This window comes from Phalacrocorax aristotelis, chromosome 23 (genome assembly GCF_949628215.1).
Source record: "Phalacrocorax aristotelis chromosome 23, bGulAri2.1, whole genome shotgun sequence".
In the NCBI taxonomy this organism is placed as follows: domain Eukaryota; kingdom Metazoa; phylum Chordata; class Aves; order Suliformes; family Phalacrocoracidae; genus Phalacrocorax; species Phalacrocorax aristotelis.
The window spans coordinates 3,905,533-3,926,033 of NC_134298.1; the positions used below are offsets into that span (position 1 = coordinate 3,905,533).

The 20,501-nt window shown below is 45.2% G+C and overlaps 1 protein-coding gene across 12 annotated transcripts in view; it reads left to right on the plus strand.

Moving 5' to 3' along the window:
• The window catches only part of TANC2 (tetratricopeptide repeat, ankyrin repeat and coiled-coil containing 2), a 254,383-nt gene that overhangs the window by 117,286 nt on the left and 116,596 nt on the right, over positions 1-20,501 (plus strand). For 7 of the 12 annotated variants that reach the window (XM_075117247.1, XM_075117253.1, XM_075117252.1 and 4 more), the window contains one exon: positions 5,844-5,954. The exons of the other annotated variants lie outside the window; for them this stretch is intronic. In XM_075117247.1, coding sequence (XP_074973348.1) covers positions 5,844-5,954 — 111 coding nt within the window. The remainder of the gene's footprint in view (positions 1-5,843; positions 5,955-20,501) is intronic. 12 annotated transcript variants of the gene reach the window in all.

Below are 20,501 nucleotides of genomic sequence, written 5' to 3' on the forward strand. Positions count from 1 at the left end.
GGGGATTGCGTCCTCTCCGTACAGGATGTATGTTATAATGTTGTGCTAACCGTATTTACAAATACAGTGTTCAAGTGCAAGATCCAGCCCCTCTTCAGCTGACCGGGTCGCAAGGGAAGGGCGCGCAGTACGCACGGAGCGGTGCGCGCGCCGTCGTCATCCGTGGCACTCTTTCAGCCTGTGATACAGCCGGTGTTTTTGCACAAAGCTAGCATATTTCGTGAGTTCATCCTCTTCTGGCAGAGGAAGGCTCAAAGCATAGTTGAAATTCAGCTGTACTTGTGTGTCAGGCAGGGAGAGGACAGAACTGGGGAGAAAAGCTGATTTTGAGCCGGACGCGGCTCAGGACCTGCCCCGCAGGAGCGAGTCGAGGATTCAGGCAGGCGGCCGCGCTGTGTCTGTATTTATAGCGAGGAGGCGTGTGAGTCTGTCTGTAAAAGCTGTAGCGGTTTGCGTTAATGCAGTTGAGGGCACCTTGCTGTACGTTTCTCTAACGCTTGGAAGGAGCCGGTACGAGGAGAGGCTCCCGGGTAGCCTGGGATGGCCAGTCCATCGCTCACGGTATAGAAAAAGAGTTGCTGTTTCCTCCAGCGTCGTCCTGGTCCGTAGCTAGGTTGGTTTCTTTTGCGTCTTCATGGGTGTACAGGCACACACAAAGGTGTACGGGAACATATTGCAGTCAAACTGTGGAATGAATTCAAACCTGCGGAAATCACTGCCTGAAAAAACACTTTGTTCAGTCAGGTCACTAGGTGTTAATAACCCCTTTTTAGTGAAACACTCCTTTCAGGGCTGAAACTGAATTTAATGGAGGAAGCCTTTTGCTAATCCATGATAATTTCCTTTTTTCAATGCCTTTTAACCTAAAGAAAACCTTTTTTTAAATGAAAACACTAACTCATCTATAAATTATGTGACAATGAAATGGTAATGCAGAAAATGCAATAGAATTAGGAAGCTCAACAGGCTGAAGTAGAACGCAGTGCTAATAGAGCCGAAACGATTACTGTGAACAAATAAACACATCCTGGTTTTCCTTTGGTTTATTTTTATTGGTAGTGGATTAGATGCTTGGCATTGATCACAAAGAGCACCAGAACTGATCCCAGTGCTCCATGCGGGTGTGCAGGAGGATAAACCATCAGCAGCCCCTGATAGTTGAAGTTTTCTGTGTCGGAGAGGCCGCGCAGCTCTCCCGTACTGCTTGTTCCAGCCTCTGGAATGAGAGCTTCAGGGATAACTACTATGGGCATACAAGTTTGAGGAATATAATGAATTGGGCTGTGGGTTTCTGTTCCTTAGGTGGGCATACTCTGAATCTCTGTTTTTAAAGAGACTCCTAAACCAGTCTACAGACTGCCTGGCATCGCGGCTTCTAACAGTATTTTCCCTAGTGTTAGTTTTAACAGGGCGTTATTGCAGTCCTGTCCATCTATTCTAAATAAGCCTTTGCTTATGTGTGCTTTTGAATTCACACCTAGCTGGAGCGCGAGGTGACAAGGTTATTTCTCCTCTGTCATCAGAGGAAAGAAAACGGAGCGTCTCCCAGCTCCGCTGATGAGAAGCGACGGGGCTTAGCAGGTCTTTGGGTTTTATCAACTGCATCTTCCACTGTGCGCCTCTCCTAGTGCGAGGAGCTCCTACGGGCTGATAGTCAACAGGCAATCCTGAAACCCAGATAACAGAATTCTTCCTTTTTAGAAGGGCGATTTCTCTCAAATGCATACTTTTTTAAAAAAATGTTACATACAGTTTTTAAACTATTGCATACGTCTGTCTGTTTTGAAGACTTCAGTCATCGGTAACAGTATAGTACTTACTGTGTCTGCGTGGATATTAAGAAGAATTAGCATGAAAACCAAGGAAGAAATAATTTATATCTTTGTCCCCGCTGGAAGATAGACCACCTGCTGCAGACAGTGCCATAAATGAGCCATCTAATTAAACTTTCTGAAGGCTTGCCCTGGTAATTGTTTTGCATTACGTGGTTAATTCCCGCCCTAGAATTAGCATCACTTTCCTTGTGCAGGAAAAGTTGCTGTCAAAGTCAAATGAGAATTTTATTTGCACTGAAGGAAGGATTTTCAGTTTTGCTCTACTGGCTTGGATACTGATGGGGATTAATCTCGCCAAGAACTGCAGGAACTAGCCCCAAAATGGTGCAGTATTTCTTTTCAATAACTTCCCATGCTATTTAAATTTAAGTTCCTACATTAGTAGTAGCAAGTCAGTTCCTGTGTGACGCCAGTGTTACGCTGTCCTCGAGCCCTTGGGGGCAGGACTGGCCCGACGTGGTCCGTACGTGGCGCGCGCGGCACGGGCTGCTGCCGTCAGCTCCTGGGCCGTCACCGGCGGCTGGGCCGTGGGACCCAAGTGACGAGGTTGTGACTTCAGGCGACTTGTAATCAGTACTGTTTTCTGAATTAAACGTGCATTTTGCAGTTCTAGAAAGACAGCGTTAGTAACTCCTGACTTCCTCACTTAATTCATTATCTTTTTATAACTGGTTATTGCACATACCTTTTTCTCCAGTATCTTTGGAAGAAATAACGTTCTCAAAAAACGGCAGTTGTGTAACAGAAAAGGCTATTTCAATGTTATTTAATGCCTAGAGTCACTCTGTTTTGTACAGAAAGTCTTACAGAAATAAGAGGACTAACGGACCGAGGCAGGTATAGAATACTTCAAATAGTTTTTTCATGCTTTTGTTAGTTTTTATAGTATGTGCCAAATGCTCATCCCATGACTTTGATCATAAGATTTGCCTGTGCCTAGGGGAGGATGTTCAGGACCTAGGCAAACTGGTGTGCGTGGAAAGTCACTTTTATAAAAAGGTGAATGTTATCCTTTAACATTTTTCCAAAACCAGGCAAAACAGATTTCTGAATTTACGGCATTTCCATTTGTTAGTATTCCAGTAGAAAACTAGTGCCCAAATATGAATCTGTCAGGATAATCTTCATTTGGAGAGGAGGCAGGAGTGCTTAATTCTTTTACGTGAAAATCCTCCTTTCATGTAATCGGGTTACATGTGAGTTAGGAGGGCTTTTTGTCTTTTCCAGGTTCAGAATAACTGAAATAAAAGAAACTATTTCTCTGTGGCTTTTTCCCCGATCCGCAGTTACGCTGAGAAGATTGTACTGACTTGAGCCTTCTAAAGTAAACTCTTGTCTTTAAGTCATGCTGACAAAGTGTATCTTGTCTGGCGGTAATGTGTTTTTAATACTTAAGCCATGCTTTTTAGGGAACAAAAACATAAATGCTGTAAAATGACGTGGATGACTAAGCTTGTACACTGAGAATTCACCACGCTGTTAATATGAAGTTGTTTCGTGCCCTCAAAAGAAAAAGCGGTGGGTCAGCTTCTAGAATCCACGAGCTGATCACTTCTGCTGTCGTAGGCCAGTTGTTTAGAGAAGGCAGGACTCAATCGGGCGATGGGGTCAGCTCCTCAGTGAGGAGTAAAGAAGATCCGGAGGAGGTGCCGAAATAAACCGACGCTGAAATGGGGGATTGCTGTATTCGTTCCTTAGGGGTGGGAGCTGACCTCTTCGGTGCCGATCCGCGAAAACCTGCAGGGTCTGCGTCTTCTGCGGCCTTCTGAGTCCCCGCAGAAAGCGGCATGGTGGCTATCGTTAGCCCTCTCTTGGTTTTTTAAAGTTCTTCTTCCTCTTTGGGTTAGTAACTCAAACAACCTTTAGTGCAATACCTTCTGGTGACAATCCCATTGCACTCCTTAACGTCTCTTGAACTCTGAAAACCACGTTTGTTCTGTATTTCAGAACAAAACGAGCATTGCCAAGGGTCGCAGCGGATGATTTATGGTTCTGGCGTTAGCCAGAAAAGATAAAGAAATTAAAGATGAGCTATTTCTAATATATATTATAAAAATGACTGTTACTGGGCCTGTGGTAAAACATTTGAAATAAACATATTTGTTAAAACTGCAATTACAAATGAAATATTGGTAGATTGGCCCGTGCAGAATTATTATTCTAAACAATTTTCATGCCACAGTAATAATCTTCTCAATGTTTATGTGTTTTCATTACATCAGTATCTGGCACAAGATCATTACCGTGAATAATTTTTTCACTGGTGTTGGCCAATTCGCAAGCAGATAGGGTGCTGCGTGCGCACGGATGGGCTTTTGGGGGCGTTCCGGTACGATTGACTCCTGGCTCGCGGCGTTCAGCATCAGGTTGTGTGTCTGAGCTGGGCTGCGCGTCCATGGGCTTCGTGTGCCGGCGGGACGGCGGCAGGTCCGGGGGGAGAAGGGGGCTTCAGGCTGCCCTTATCTCCCGTCAGTCTCTCGCATTCCTCTCGCCTGGCACGGCTCACGTTACACCGGCCCCCGAGGACTCCCGAGGGGAATGTGCTGCAAATGTAATATTCGTCCAGGGTTTTCTTGTGCAGCGTGGTATCGTGGTACCTTGTTTTTACCTCATCAGATCAGGTCCCCTAGGACGAGAGTCAGGAGGGAGTTCAGCACCTATATTGGTACAGGGAGGGCGGTTCTGATTCCTTGCCTATATTCTGCTACACAGGGACTCTCTATTGACATAGACGTACCTTAACCTTTATCTCTGTTTTCCTCACCTTCCTTTTAAAAATGCCTGTGATCATTTATGTACCAGCTCAGCTAGCGGGAGCCAGCTAGTTGTGTGTAGTCTTTCTGGTTCCTCATCATCAGAATTGCTAATCCTTTTCCAACTGCAGGGCCAACCGCGGTGGCCGCGTGCAGGCTTCTTAAAAGCAAGAGATTTATTGCCGCCTCAGAGGTCATCACTTGACCTGTTGAGCTTTTATTACAGGAGATGCATGAGAACAAACGTGTCGCCCCCATTTTTAGTTTCAGATCCCAAATTTAATTTGCAGGACAGAGAACTATAAATATAAATTATGTAAATCGAGGCTATTATGCTGAGAATCGGAGAGGCATGAAGCATGCTGACCCACGATACCGTCTGTAGAGTGGCTTTTCAAATTAGCCTTTCACTTTAACGGGCATGTGAGTTTAACTTTGAAATGTAATATAATAATCTCTGCATATAACTTATTTGTGAGTTCTGTTTCTCTGCTCTGGCAGGAATATCTGTTTAAAGACTTACTAATAAAAGTTTTAGTAACTTTATTACCAACGTTGCACAGAACTTCGTGTCTTTTTAGAATTCAGGCTGTTAAAACAGGCAGGAAAATCCCATTTCTGTAGCACTAGTGGTCAATGCTGCGTTGTTACAGACAATTCTGCCTTTTCCCTGTCCTTTATTTAAGTCTCTCGAATCTTTTCTGGATTTGCAAGGATTAAAGTGGGAGTTTTTTGTCTGGACAGCATTAGCTTTACTCTGATCGTTTGTGTTGAACACCAAATCTGTTTGGTCAGACATTCAAAGTGTTTTGGAATTGAAATTTTATGTTCAAAGGAAACAATTACTGAACACAGAATTTGTGTATTCATTTTAGATATTTATAGTTAAATTTCTTAAACCCTGATGGGCTCTGCGTAACTCTCTATGATCCCAGCTTTTCTACAGTTGCTGAATCCAGGCCCATTTGCTTCCTATAAAAAAATTATTTAATAAAGTAGGAAAAAAGGAAGCGTTTAAGAGTATCAAGAATGTGCCTCAATACTTGCACACTTTAAGACTTTACAGTTTGAAAGCTTTAACAAGAGCCATCTCCTTTGTAAAGAATGCAGATAATTTTTTTTTTTTTCCTGGCAAAAAAAAAAAGGGTAACCTGATATGAGTCTGACAGTGTTGTTTAGTTAAGTGCTTCCATCTGTTGCTTGCTATTTCCCTTACTCATGACCTCTCTTTCTCTTTCCCCCTCCTTCTCCTTAGCCCCTTTGAGGAAAGCAAAGTTTGTTGAGAGCCCTCGAATCCCAGAGTCTGAGCTTGGCTCACCAACACTTTCTTCAGCACAGAAACTGGACGTTGATGCATACTGCCCTGGTAAGCTGCATGCAACGGCTCTGCGTTAAAAGAGGGAGAACAGGCAATTCCAGCCCAGAAGTGTTTTTAGATGTAGTACGGCTCCTTTTTCTAGAGGGTTGGTTGGACCTTCCCCAGCCAAGTTTCATTGACTTGGAAACCTGAATAAGTACTAGTTTCTAATTTATACCAATTTACCTCTGTTACTTGCAATTGTTTGTGGCCGCTCTCCCCTCAGAACAATTTAGGAGATCAAGAGAGTTGCTTTTGAGAAGATAAAAATGATCCAGTAAACATACTACTTTAAATTTAATTTTTAATGCTGGTCTTCAGAGAGGCTGGAATAAAAACATATTTCAGAAGTATCATTAGGTCAACTAATGCAAAACTATGGGATCTTGTTTACCTGCGTCCTATAATACTGCTTTTTTGATTTATTTTTTTAAAAGAAATACCTTCTAATTTATGTATCCTGTAGTAATTGCTCTTAACAGTATACATCTTGCTAGAGGCCTCTGGTTGAAGCATAAATACAAGCGGGTCCTGTCCCTCCCTGGCTTAACCCCGTATGCGTCTGACGGTTCGGGCAGGCAGTTGCATAAATACCTTCAAGCCCAGACAGACCCCATGCAGATGTGTGAGCGCCGTTAAATCTTTACATAGCTGCATCTCACCGCCAGCTCGGTATCATTTCCCAGATTCTTCCTAACTTGGAAGTGACAACCTGGGGAGGGCTGGAGGCTGCGGAGGTGCTGCCCTCGGAGGAGGCTGGGACTGGCACCGTCTTAAAGCAGCAGCAAATGTTTCAGTGGATTTTTTGCTGAATTCCACATTTTCCTGGCTTTCCCTAGTTTGTGAACCAAAGGGACCCATATTCAGTAGAGGCTTTGGATGGGGTGAAGGGATGTCAGCTGTTTTGCAGTGGCATGTAACTGTGGCATCTTCCTCTTAAATGTAGAGCTACAGTAGAAAAGGTCATCTTAATAAATGATTCACTAAATCAGGGTATCGTTTATGGTGGTGGATGGTGAGCCTATAGAGTATTCACGACTGGAGGAATTAACTGAATGTTGTCCAGATTTTGAATGTGGGCTTTCTTTAATGTGTTGTGTTTGAAGCAGGAGTTGTCTTAGACAAAAAAGACAGTTCCTGTACTTGGAAAGGCCTCCTCTGAGGCCATATTTGCTGTGAAAAGTGCTCCTTCTTTTTCAGTCGTCGTGAATTACAGTTAAAATTGTGCTGTTGCAGCCCTTTCTTCTTCTAACTAAATAGCTTCTACTGCCATGTTTATAATTGTGAAGAATTATAAACTTATTATGATTGCATCCACAGAGAATTATAATTGAATTGTAAATTTGGCTTAAAAAGCATAAATTCCACATTCCCATGTCTTGCGTTACCTCTTGCAGGCGTGCTGGCACGTGTGTCTCCCCCCTGCCCTAGCTTCTCTTGCCAGGGTGTTCTGAAGGGCAGGACTCCTGCCAAGCCCGGGAGCGGGCTCTGACAATGGGATCCACGATTCTTTTTTCAGCCTTTTGATCTACTTCGCTTGCTGATGGGGTAGTGATCTGAAAGGAAAAGTGGAGTTTCCTACAGTCTTGGACTATCATTAAAGAAACACGAAGCATCATTCAGGAAGGAAGAAAAATGAGAGCAAGAGAGCGAGCTGTTGTAGCACGTGCTAGTGAACAGCACTGACTTGGAGTAAGGGTAGGAACTTCGGATGAGGGGTTTCAGGTTGCTTCAGACCGCTGAGATGTGTGTGTGCCGAGGTTGCTGCTGGGGACCCTCTCTCCGTGGCGTCCCTGCACGCTTGGCGCCCAGGACCTCGTCTGGCTGGGGAGCCTGCGTTTGCCCAGGCCCAGGGACTGCGGTGCTGAAGGGCCTGGCCGGGTTTTTATTAGCAGTGTTGAGACAGGCAGGTGAAGATGGAACAGAGGGATCTGCTGGGGAAGGGTTTCTGAACCTGTTCATAGATGGAAATTTGTGGCACGCGTAGTTTTCCTCTTGCAGTGCTGCGGTTCCTCCCTTCTTCCCCCCGCTGGGAGCTGCAGTGAGGCGCTGGCGAGCAGTCAAACCATGGATGCTTGCTCGTCCATCTACGGTCGAAATGGATTATCCCTTACCTGCCTGCACTTGTGGTTCCTGCTGTGAAAACAGCGGTAGCGTGAGGGCTGGAGGTTTTGCTGGGCTGGAAGGCTGGATTAAAGGAGCTCAGGAGATGAGACCTTGGAAAGAAGTAGGTGGCTGAGGAAGGATCCTTGTGTAAAGAAGAGGAGAAAGAACAAAGATCTGGACAACTCCTAAGGACCGGAGGACTTTGAGTCTGGGCATAGCATCCAGCTCCTGACGGGGAGGTGGAGGAAGAGGGGCTGAGTCCCACCCTGGACTGCGGCAAAGCCTGCAGGCGCTGTCTGTAATCAGTTTTCCAAGGAAATACAGTTCCTTTTTCCAGTGTTAGACTTATTTTAACCCTCTTCTAAAATGTGTGTGTCCTGTGAAGGATGTTAGCAGAGAGTGTTAAGCCCCGAGTGTCTCCCAGGAATGATGATATGAGTTGAAAGAAGAAAAAAAAAAAAAAAAAAAAAGGGCTGAAGATATGCTGGAGCCGAGCAATTGAGTGGAGGTGGAGTGGTTTGTGAAGTGATTCCTGACAAGTAATGTAATTAATTATACACTTAAAGGCAGTTTAAAACACCAAATAGCAACGAAGAGAGAGCATTATCTACTCTGCATATAGAAATGATTATTTCAATTTGAGATGCCTAGAGATGAATTTTTGCTCAGTGCTAAAATGTTTATTTTGAGGCTTCAGGCGAATTTCAGCACATTCCAGGGAGGTGGTTTCCTGAGCAACCACCGTGCCACCGCTCGGCCTCTCGTGCTGCTGCGGGGAATTATTGCTTTTGACATCGTGCGGTGTGATTCAGTGTGCGAGGTGATGCGCTCGAGACATTTTAACTTTGAGGAAGGAAAAAGAAGAACCAGGTACTGGTCTCTTTTGAAGGAAGTTCTAACAGGAAGGGCACAGTAAAGCTTTAAGCTTGATGTAAACTTTTTTTTGGAACTGTTTTCTTTGTTTTGCCGAAGGCGGACATTGAATTCTGCAAGATGAATTTAATCTATTTAAGTGAAAGCAGAAATTGGCCCATATTTTATAGTTGTTGCATTTAAGATGATGACAAAAAAGCTGTTTTGTGTCTTTGAGAAACCCATTTCTATCAGAACTATATTCCTGTAAAAGTATTTGTGATTGCAGCGGTCATTTAGAGTTCAGTCGAGCCCTTTTTGGTTGGGAGCGGCCATGGCAGAGAAGGAGTTTTCCTTATTTCTTGACTTAGTGTTGACTTTGTAAGGAGGGTCTGCAAGGAGTTTGATCCGTCCTCCCTCCCTGTCTCTGCTCCGATCCTGCAGGCACCATTGGGCAGAGGCGTTTGCGTTCTCCTTCTTGCCAACCTTTTGAAGACAGTGGGACAGCTCGGGGATGACACCTGCACGACCATCATCACTCTTTAAGGGGGGATAACATGGAAGAACAGGAGTTGACCTTCAAACCGCTGTTGTTCAACTGTTAAATCTTTCCTGTAATGGTCTGGTGGTTCACAATTTAATGTGTAATGTTTTTTTTTTTTCCCCCCAAATTTATCGCTCCTCACGCCCAGTGGCACTGCTTGCGTAGTGAATGGCATCCTGGCTTCTTGGTTCTGCTTCGTTGTGTATCACAAGGGCATCTTTCTTTGAACTGCTTTTTGTTCTTAGCATGGTGGCTAAAACATGTTTTGACTTAAAAGTGCTCAGGAAACCTATTGGAAACAGTCTGAGCTGCGTGGTGCTTTCAGGTAATTGCCTTCTGTCTAGATAAATGTTTGTAGTTGCATTTTGCGTGATTTATTACCTTGTCGTTATGTTTCAAAGGCTAGGGATGCTATGACGTTATCTTTTAAGTTGATTAAATTCTTCTTCAGAAATTTTGGGACACAAATCTTAAATGTCTGGTCAGGGGCTGTTTGCTCATTCCACATTAGGCTGGCAGGCATCTGCTTCCAGCCGTAATTGAGTTAGGTACCACAGCGGTGCTGCCGCCACGAACGGTGAAGGGTGATTTACCATCGCAGCATCAGTTATGTTCATGGCACCGCTCCTTTTTCTCTTCCTTTGCTTAAAGAATCATTGAGGTTGATATCTGCTTGCTGCTGCTGCTTTCTTTTCATCCTAGAAAATGTGTATTTTTCATTTTACAGAATCCATGCTCTTAAACGCAACAAAACATTTCTCAGGCGTTAGAAAAAGCCCTTTAACAGGGAATGGATGAAACAGCGTCGTACTCTGATTTTTCGTGGTGAAAATAAAGGCAATGACCCAAAATAACCCACCAAACCCCAAACAAAGTCAGCCAGCAGGATCCTTGTCCAACCTCTGTCATACTGGACAGTGATGAATTAGGGGGAAAGCAAGGAAATAATCAAACCATCCATGGCCTGACAAATGGTTTTACTGTTGAATCTTGTGGTTGTCCCAGCGTTATCAAGCCCACTGACCTGAAGGGAATGGGAAATCGTTGTGATCAGCCCTAATTGCAGAAGAGAGTCGTGGCAATTCGGTACGTTGGTTGCTATGGAAGCGATTGACTTTTCTCCTGCTTCTCCTGGGAGGTCAGTGCTGGTTCCTTCCACTGTGTTGAGCGAGGGAAACTGCTTCAGAATAAGCTCCTGGATTACCCATCCAAAACTTAGCCCCACAGAACAAACAGCCCCCACCCTGATCTGAAATTCTGCGTCTGAGAGAGGAATAATGAAGGCATTTTTAGACTTTCAGATGTGCCTCTGGTTGGGGTTAGCCATAGCCCATTTGCCGTCAGGTGTAGTTGGGTTTGCTGCAAACCGAAAGTTGCAGCTTGGAGAATAACGCTGGGTTTACAGTTTAAGGCTTATTTAAGCTTTTTGTCAAAGGGGAGATGCTCAAGAGAAGAACTGAAAATAATATGAATTCCATATACTATTGTCGTATGGTTTAACTGTTAAATAATTTCAGGTAACATGGTATTCTTGAAGCTTCTGATGTGCTTGACTAACAATCCACTTCCCTTTACAACCTAGGTTTTGGTTTCATCTCTCTGAGGGAAAAACAGAAAGGGATAAAGCGGGGGAAAAGGCTTTCAGTGATCCAAATTCTGTTTATGTGAAGAACTGTCCAACTTTAAGGTGTGATGGCTACTGCCAAAACACATCACCTAGACGGCCCCTGAAGTGTGTTTCACATCAGATACTTTAGCGGCAGAATTGCCTGCAGCGTAGCACCTTAGGCTGCTCGTCCGGGTGGATCCTGGGGAGTCTAAAGACTTGTTTTGCCTCGTCAAACAGAAGTGCTTGCTTTCAGTTGGCCTGTTGGGAAACAGTGACTTTTTTTTGTGCTAATACTTCGGGGCTTATTGAATATTAATAGCATTCTGTCTTGCCAGTAAGTAAATATGTACACAAGCAAACCAACCCTGTTTACTTTGAAACTGCCAGTGATGGGCCTATGAGGATCAGTGTAAAGCCTCCTTTTCTCCCACGTCTGAGCAGATGTGACCAGGTGCTTGATATGAGACTTTCTTGTATGGCTGGGTCGTCAGAGACCTTCCCTGTCCTGTGTACTCATTCTTTTCATTGCTGACTGACAATGTCAGACAAGGTCAGACTTCACCTTGAATGGGTTACTCCTGGCAGAGAGGTTTCCTCTTCTAGTATATTATTTTTTAAAACAAGGGCAGCCTGCCACTGATGCTCCCAAACGTTGCAGCTTGGGCACTGTGGCTGCAAAAACGCGATGTTTGTTGAAGCAAGGTTCTCTGAGCTACGCAGATCAGTCAGGCATCAGGTGTGTTGGGAAGCTGATGTGTAGGGTTTGTCTTCAGTACCGGCATGGGCCACTGTTTTGCTCCAGGACTGTATTCTGATGACCACCCGTGCCATTTAGCTGTCTTTGGGGGGAGAACATCGTGTTTTGGCTGCTAGCAAAACTGAGGATTAGGTAAGTTCAGGGACTGTTCCAGTAGGCGATGTACATGGAACGATGGCAGCTCGTGGACCCTGAGCCCAGCGCAGACCTCCAGCACTGTTCCCATAGTCCTTGCACGCACAGATGCCCTCTTATCCCCTCATCTGCAAACGGTTCCAACCTCAACAACTTGGTTGGCCTAACGTACCCATCTGTAAAACAGAAGTACCTCTTAGGGATGGCACAAAGACATGGCTAATAAAGAAACATAAGTTGCCGTATCTTTCGCCAGTCACTGGACCTTCTAATGACAGATAACTTACCCAGAACTTCAGCCTGGAGCAACTTCACTTCTGGCTTAGATAACAGGACGCTGATTTATCTCTGACCTAACGTATTTTGCAAAGGTACCAAATATCCTGTCTCAGACCAAGCAATCATTCGTACTGAAAAGTTGGGATGGATTTCTTTGTTTCTTTCTTTTTTTTCCCTGTAGGTAACAGGGAACAAATCTGTCTCCATGCCTGCCTTCTGCTTACTTTCTTTTGGACTTCTTATTTTTCTTGATCCTCAAAGGCATCTGCTGCCAGTGTCATCCTATTGAAGGCTTCAGCCATTTCTTCACCTTTAGGATCTCAGTGTATTGCTGTCAGAATTGGTAAAATGTGCCTTTTGAACTGCCAGCAGGGCTGCTCACTTGTTGCTAAAGACTGGTGTTTCTCAGTGTCTTCGTGAAGTGTCACAGGAGCACTGGTCTGCACTTGCATTTTGTAGTCATAAATTCTAGCCAAAACTAAATCATTGACCCCAGATTTCCTTTCCTCGGAAGAAAAGACCCTTCAGTACTTCCAATTTGGAGAAGATATTACCTGTCAAATTAGATTTGGGAAATGGTTTCAACTTTTGTTCATCTTGCGGTAATTCTGTTCCCGCTCAGCATCCGTCGGGCTGAATTAGCCGTGCGTGGGCACGGGATCGGTGTGAGCTGCGAGGGCAGCGGCTGAGCGTCCCGGGGCGACGGCAGCCCTGACCTGTCTGTGACAGCGCTCTCCTAGTTGTCCTGGGGCTCCTGCCTACAATGCTGTTGACATCTACACAAACCTAATCTTTCATTTAGCTCCTGGAGCTATTGATTCCTTCAGGAATTCTTTAGGCTGAGTTTACTTTGAAGTTGGCCTTCGCCTTACATTTATGCCTGTCATAACTGGAAATACTGCGATGCTAAGTGAGGCGAAAGGAAGGCAATAACGGTCGCTGGGGTTCTTCATCATGGTTGTGCCGATTAATCATGCCTTTTTCCTTCTGGCTCAGATATTTACTCCCAGATGCTTTACAGTCTAGAGGAAGTGGTCAATAGTTTAACTTTTTTTTCTTTTTTCTTTTTCTCTAGAATGTTTTGAGATACTATTATTTTATTTCAACTCTTTATTGAGGTAAAACCCTCAATATTCATTTTACCAGCACTAACAACAGAAGGAGGGGTCATTGCATTTGTAGAAAACAGCTCAATTCTTTTATAAGCTTCGTTCCCATGTCTTAATGCATACATGAGGCCAATGGATGCTTTCTTTTTCCCCCCGTCCTATGAAAAAGTACTTGAACTTCAGTGGTGCTATGGAGAGCTTCTCCTAAGTGAAAATATGTGGTGCTCTGAAAGCCATACCATTACTTCTGGCCTCTTACCAGTTGCCTTGACTTCCTAACCCTCCTCAGGACTGCAGAACAAGTGCTTTTTTATCCTTATCCAGCAGGAATGTTGTTCCCCTTGCTGTAATTTGTTTTGATCATCAGTACTCCCCCCACCCTGTCTGCTCCTTTCTCTTGGGCAGCACAGCTGCACTTGTACACTGAAGAAAGGAGATCAATTTGCTCGTAACCTCCTGCACAGCAGTGACATTTTATGTCACTAATTATTTGACTGCTAATTGCTTGAAAAATAATTGCTTTGAATCCAAACATGAAAATTTTGGCCCGCTGCCAGTTGGAAAGTACAGCCTTGCTGGGAAACATTGATTATACCACCAGATCTTCAAATTCCTCCAGTGGTCTGTAACTTACTGCAGGGTCCAAAATTGTTGCATTTGGTCTGAGACTCTGGCAGCCTTCCTCCTCTCAGACTCTGCTACTTGCAGTCTTCTCTTTTCTCCCAGTCGAGTCCCTGCTGGCTTTTCTGTATGTTCCCGCGGGGAGTCCCCGTCCCTCTGGGGAAGCATTGTCCCACGGCACGTGTTGGCATCTGGAGCAGATCTCTTGTGCTGCTCCTCGTTCCTGGCTGCCAGCAGAGACCGTCTGGAGAAGCGTGTTAGGCGCCGTGGCGATCCTGGGCTCCCTGCTGTATTCCCATCTCTTCTTGGCATCTGTTCTGCTTGCCCGGCAAGAGGAGATGTGGTGGCGTGTGCGGCTACCTGCTTGGCTGTTGCCTGTGCCTTCCCCCCGTTGGTATCTTCAGTGTTGTATTTCCACCCAGATTACATGGGTGAAATTGCAGATCGTACGCTCTGTAACGTAAACGTGCTGTGAGGACAGTGTGGTTGATTTTATTTTTGAGTGGTGTAACATTTTCATTAATGTGGTTTACGCTTCAGAGAAACAAGAAGTTTTAGATGGATCTCATCCAAATGGACAGTAGGTTTCTCCCCCTCTAATCTCTGATGGGATGCTAGTTACCAACAGCCCTAGACGTTGGCTCTGTTGGAAAATAGTACTGCAGAGCATGGAAATACTCTGCTACATTTATGGTTGCTACCAGAACAGCCTGGAACAGTTTTGCAAAAGTCCATGCAAGTCCTGGAAGTGATGGAGTTACTGCATCTTAGCCCACTCCTGGATTACCGAGAATATTTTGGTTTGCAGTTGCACCACATTAAAAGCATGCCCAGTCCTTCCACTGCTGGTGGCGTGAAGGTACCGCGTCTCAGCTTTGTGGGACTGTTTTATATAGATGACATAATTTATGACATACAAAGTAAGAATCATCCAATAATGTTTTTAGGCTTGATATCCTAGTAAGTGGCAACAGCAGATTATTACATCTATGGAGTAGTTTTTATATCCAAACAGTTCTTTTGGAGTCTTGTTTAGGTACGTAACGGCCAGTAGGTTTTAGAGTTCATTGTCAATGCTAAGGGTGTTGTAGAGTAGATTAGGGAGTGTTGTAAATGCAAAGGTCATAATTTATTCTGATTTGCTTTTAATAAAATTCATCTGGGAATGTGCTAATAGATAAAGACAAGGCCTTTATACTGTCGTTGTCTCTTCTGGCTCCGTTATAAATACGCAACCTCCCATTTAACAGTGGTTAAAGGCTACAGTGAAGTGTTGTCATTCGCCGTACTGAAGTTATGTCTCATTACGAGCTAGTTGTGTTTTGACCTGGCAAAGGTATCTTGGGAGAAGAAAAGGTACTTGTGAAGATCCTCTTCTTCATAGTTTTTTTGTTTTTTTTTTTTTCCTTCCCAAGAAACTTGAATACTGAAATTGTGGCTGGTTGCTGCCTTGGGTTACGATAAAGGGATTCTGGGCAGCCTCTGCCACTGTTGTAGCTGCCGAGGATGGAAATGAGTATGGTCTTTGCAGATGAAAACCTAAATTGATTTTATACAACGATGGAAATACTATGTGTGGGTACATACATTTCTGAAGGTTTCTTCCAACTTTATTTTTGCCACTGTTAATTGAGCAGGGTGGGCTTGGCCATGAGTGAGCAGGGGAGCAGGCTGCCCACCGGGAACGCTGCCTGCGGGGGTTCGGTCGGACACCCCCTGTGTGGGCGGCTGCACCTTCACAAAATCCCCACTGCAGCTAGCATCGTCCCGAAAAGTTCACGAGGAGAGAAGTTTTTCCAAGCTTCTGTTGAAGCCATGCTGCTGTCCTGTCCAACCGTTTGCACCATGAGCTTATTTGTATGCCATCACAAAAGTAAAACATGGTACTAAAGTTGCCCGATACCAGAAATAAGCCAGATACTGCTTTTCATTTTCTTCCTGGTTCTTAACAGTCGCAATGTGTAACGTGCGTCTGTGAGATTTGTATCAGGTTTATGGCATGAAAAATGGTAAACTGGAGAAAGGAAGGCTTCCCCTTGGTTGAGGAGGATTGGGTTAGAGATCATTTAGGCAAAGTGGATCCTCACAAATCCATGGCCCCGATGGGATGCACCTCCGAGCGCTGAGGGAGCTGGCGGACACTGTTGCTAAGCCATTCTCCATCATCTTTGAGGGGTCATGGAAGACAGGAGAGGTGCCCTAGGACTGGAGGGTAGGCAAGGTCACTCCAGTCTTCAAGAAGGGCAAGGAGGACCTGGGAAACTATCAGCCAGTCAGTCTCACCTCCATCCCCAGAAAGGTGATGGAGCAGCTCATCCTGGAGGTCATCTCCAGGCACGTAGAGGAAAAGGCGGCTATCAGAAGTAGCCAACATGGATTCACCAAGGGGGCATCATGCCTGACCAACCTGATAGCCTTCTATGATAGTGTGACTGGCTGGCACATGAAGGGAGAGCAGTGGATGTTGTTTACCTTGACTTCAGCAAGGCTTTTGACATTGTCTCCCACAGCATCCTCATAGACAAGCTAAGGAAGTGTGGGTTAGATGAGAGGACAGTGAGGTGGACAGAGAACTGGCTGAACGGCAGAGCTCAGAGAGTTGTGATCAATGGGGCAGAGTCTGGCTGGAGGCCTGCCACTGGTGGTGTTCCCCAGGGGTCTGTGCTGGGTGCAGTCCTGTTCACCATATTCATCAGTGACCTGGATGACGGGACAGAATGTCCCCTCAGCAAGTTCGCTGATGACACCAAGCTGGGAGGAGCGGCTGATACACCAGAAGCTGTGCTGGCGTCCAGCGAGGGCTGGCCAGGCTGGAGAGCTGGGCCCAGGGGAGCCTCATGGGATTCAACAAGAGCAAGTGCAAGGTCCTGCACCTGGGGAGGAACAGCCCCCCGCACCAGCACAGGCTGGGGGGGACCTGCTGGAGAGCGGCTCTGCTGGAAAGGACCTGGGAGTGCTGGGGGGCAGCGAGGTGACCCTGAGCCAGCACCGGGCCCTTGGGGCCAAGAAGGCCAGCGGTGTCCTGGGGGGCATGAAAAGGAGTGTGGCCAGCAGGGCGAGGGAGGTTCTCCTCCCCCTCTGCTCTGCCCCGGTGAGGCCACATCTGGGGTGCTGCGTCCAGTTCTGGGCCCCCCAGTTGCAGAAGAACAGGGAACTGCTGGAGAGAGTCCAGCGCAGAGCTGCCGAGATGCTCAGGGGCTGGAGCATCTCCCTTGTGAGGAAAGGCTGAGAGACCTGGGTTTGTACAGCCTGGAGAAGAGAAGGCTGAGGGGGATCTCATCAGTGGGGTAGGCTCTCTTCAGAGGTGCCCAACGCCAGGCCAAGGGGCCACGGGCACAAGCTGGAACACGGGAAGTTCCCCCTGAACATGAGGACAAACCCCTTCCCTGTGCGGGTGCCAGAGCAGGGGCACAGGCTGCCCAGAGAGGCTGTGGGGTCCCTTCCCTGGAGACATTCACCCCCCGCCTGGACGCGGCCCTGTGCCCCTGCTCTGGGTGTGCCTGCTCCAGCAGGGGTGGGACGGGATGAGCTCCAGAGGGCCCTGCCACCCCCCGCCAGTCTGTGGGTCTGTAAGAGGAGGGAATGTGAGAGGTTTTGAAAAAAAGTTGCTGAAATTAAAAAAAATTGTTTGGGTGGATGCTATGCGGCATGCCTAATACAGCAAAATAAATGTGCAACATACTGTTTCAAGTATTTTGCTCATATTTTAGCAAACAAATAATATTTGAAGGGAGTATTTGTTCTTTAATGATTGTGAATCTTACTTAAAAAACCCTCTGCATCAATAAGAGTGTAAGATACCATCCTCAGACCTGTCTGGAATAAAAGGTCAGGTCAAAGAGCTAAAAAATAAATACCAAACAACTTTATATAAGAGTCAGGCCCTTTGAGCAGTCAGTGTTTGGTGAGAGGTTTAGGGCTGGGAGAACAGACCCATGTTTATGGTCAGGTGATGTTTTAGAGATAAAAATGCCCAACCTGTAAAGGAAGAAATAATTGCATCTCTGCTTTCCATCAGTGGGGGGACTTACTGCCTCGGTCATGTTGTCCTTGATACGTTAAAGAGCTCAGGAACCTTTTCAGGGATCTAAGCGTAATCCGGCTTTTAGGAAATGTTCTGCATACCCAGGCTCATATTTATGGTAATTGTGGCCGCCGCCTTTTTTTTTTATAGTGATCAGTGCACTGAATGTCCTCCCATTTCCCCCATTCCCTTTTCTTTGCTACTTAAATGGGAGCCGAAATCCAGGAAAATTCATCCCCAAATGTTTTTTTCTTTTTAAATCTAGAACATGAAATGCATTGAATTAGATTTTATGATAGTATTGCAATTACGCTTACTGCCTATCTCTGGCTCAGTGTGGTTTCTGATGAAAAATAACCATCTTTCTGACAACCTACTTGAAGGAATATTAAAGGACATCATCAGCAAAGGCAGTGGGGAGGACTGGTAGGCAGCAGTATTTATACGTGGTGCAGAGGAGAATATCTTTTGTTTTAATTTCTTCTTAGAGGAAGCGTCTGTGTAACTTGTGCAAGAGACTGGCTATGTGGAATTAATGACGGGAATTTTTGCAGGTTCTTACAGAAATTATGGGACAGAGCAGCAACAGCCACTGAGGCCAGCAGAGCTGGAGCAGCACATGGCACAGGCTGCGGCAGAGCTGCGGTTTCAACACCTCACTTGAGTGTTAGTTTTTTGGCTGGCTAGAGGGCTTCAGTGTCAATATACAAGGAGAATATATTTACTTTGCCACTTGAGTGTGGTGTGATTTAAGTTGGTGGGACCATTTTCCATTGCTTTCACAGAACTCCTGAGTATCTGAAGAGCAGCAGTACAAAAATAGGCGTTTAAAGCAGTGTGTGTGGGGTAGCCTTCGTCCCTTAATGGTTAAATTTTTAAAAAATCTCTTCTTCATGTAAACAAGACTAATAAAAAAGCCTTCCATGAATTCTGAGATTAGGGGGATGTGGAGAAATGGTCAAGGGCATTTTCCAAATATAGCTCAAGTGTATGCAGAATAATTTAAAGCAGATGTACATAATAACGGGACAGATTCAGGTCGCGTGGAGAGAGGGCAGTCGTTAGATGAAACTCTGCAGTTATGTAATGGAAGATCGAAATCATAAACGGCATCATGTATTTCTGGCGTTCCATAGGTGCTCACTCTTCGCATAGAACTATTCTGGTTTTTTCCTTTGCTAATTTAAGAATTTTTGATTCTTAAGAGAAATCAGTTTCGTGTTCAGGCAGATTCTGTCATGGGTGCCGCTAAGTGAACTGTTACCCAGTTCTTCTTGTTAGACACTCGCTGAGATAGATTTCAGATGTAATTTAAATTATATTCAGAGTCTGGTTTTGGAAGTAGAAGTATAACTATTAAACCAAAAATCTTTTCTGGAGTAAAGATGCGTTGTTAGTGTCTCCCAGGGGCGCTCCCCGACATCGTTTATCTGAAAGATTAGACGACGGTAGCTATCAAACCAGTCACAGAATTACAAAATCAACCGTAAAGACATTTTGTTTGCTTGTAAGCAGGTGCAGCTGAAATACGTAGGAGATTTCATTATAGGAATTGAAAGGATGGAACAGAAGCAGTATTTTAAAATGATAATGTTCAAAAACATTGTACGTTTCAAATGTTCTCTTTAAAAGAGCAAACCTAATAACTGTGCTTATAAAATGATATATTTGATTTTCAAGGAAATGCTAGGAACATTTATGAGCACTTCTGAACTCCATCCTGCTGCAGATGACGTTAACCGAGGTGTTGAGAGTTGACCCCTTAAAAATACTAAGGGTATAGGTAGGCCAGACATCTGAGAGAGCTGCCGGGATCCATAAAATTGCTCCTAAAGGGCCTAAATCAGGTAAATTCCAGGGCGAATTGAGAGGTCTTCTGATGTATTTAATGTGGGTTGCATTTTGTGAAGGAAGGAAGGAAGGATTAGAGGTATTAAATTGCTTGACAAGCCCAGGTTATAATGTTTCAGATTTGCATTTTTGCAGTTCAGTAGAAGAAAAAATTGTCATTAACTTAAAAGAATGGCAGAAGTAGCTGGGAAGCGTGGAGGACAGCGCTGCTGAGACCCGCTGCGGCTCTGGAAGCTAAATTATTTTTGAAAAAATTTTTAAAAAGCTGTATGTGTGTGCCTTAGGTATCCACACTCTTTTTGAAGCTTCTAAACAATCAAGTGTTGGATTTAATTATTTATTATTACTAATTACTTAGGTGCAACATTTGCAAATTGTTCTTGTGCCGTCCAAGGGGTGAAGAGCTCTTCGGCAGGTCTGTGGCGGAGAGCTGCTCTGCCTCTCCTGCATCCTCCGCTCCTCTCCCCTTCTTCCCCCACGGAGCCCCAGTGACCTTATTGCTCAGCTGCCGATCAATCCCCGCCCTGCCCCGCTCCCCTGCCCTCCTCCGAGTCGGTCAATCGATCGATCGATCTCCTCACCCAGCACTTCAGCCTCTGCCTCAGCCGGCTTTTCTGCCCCGCAGGCGGCCCTGCCTTTGGCAACGCAAGCTCTCCTTAGCAAAATGAC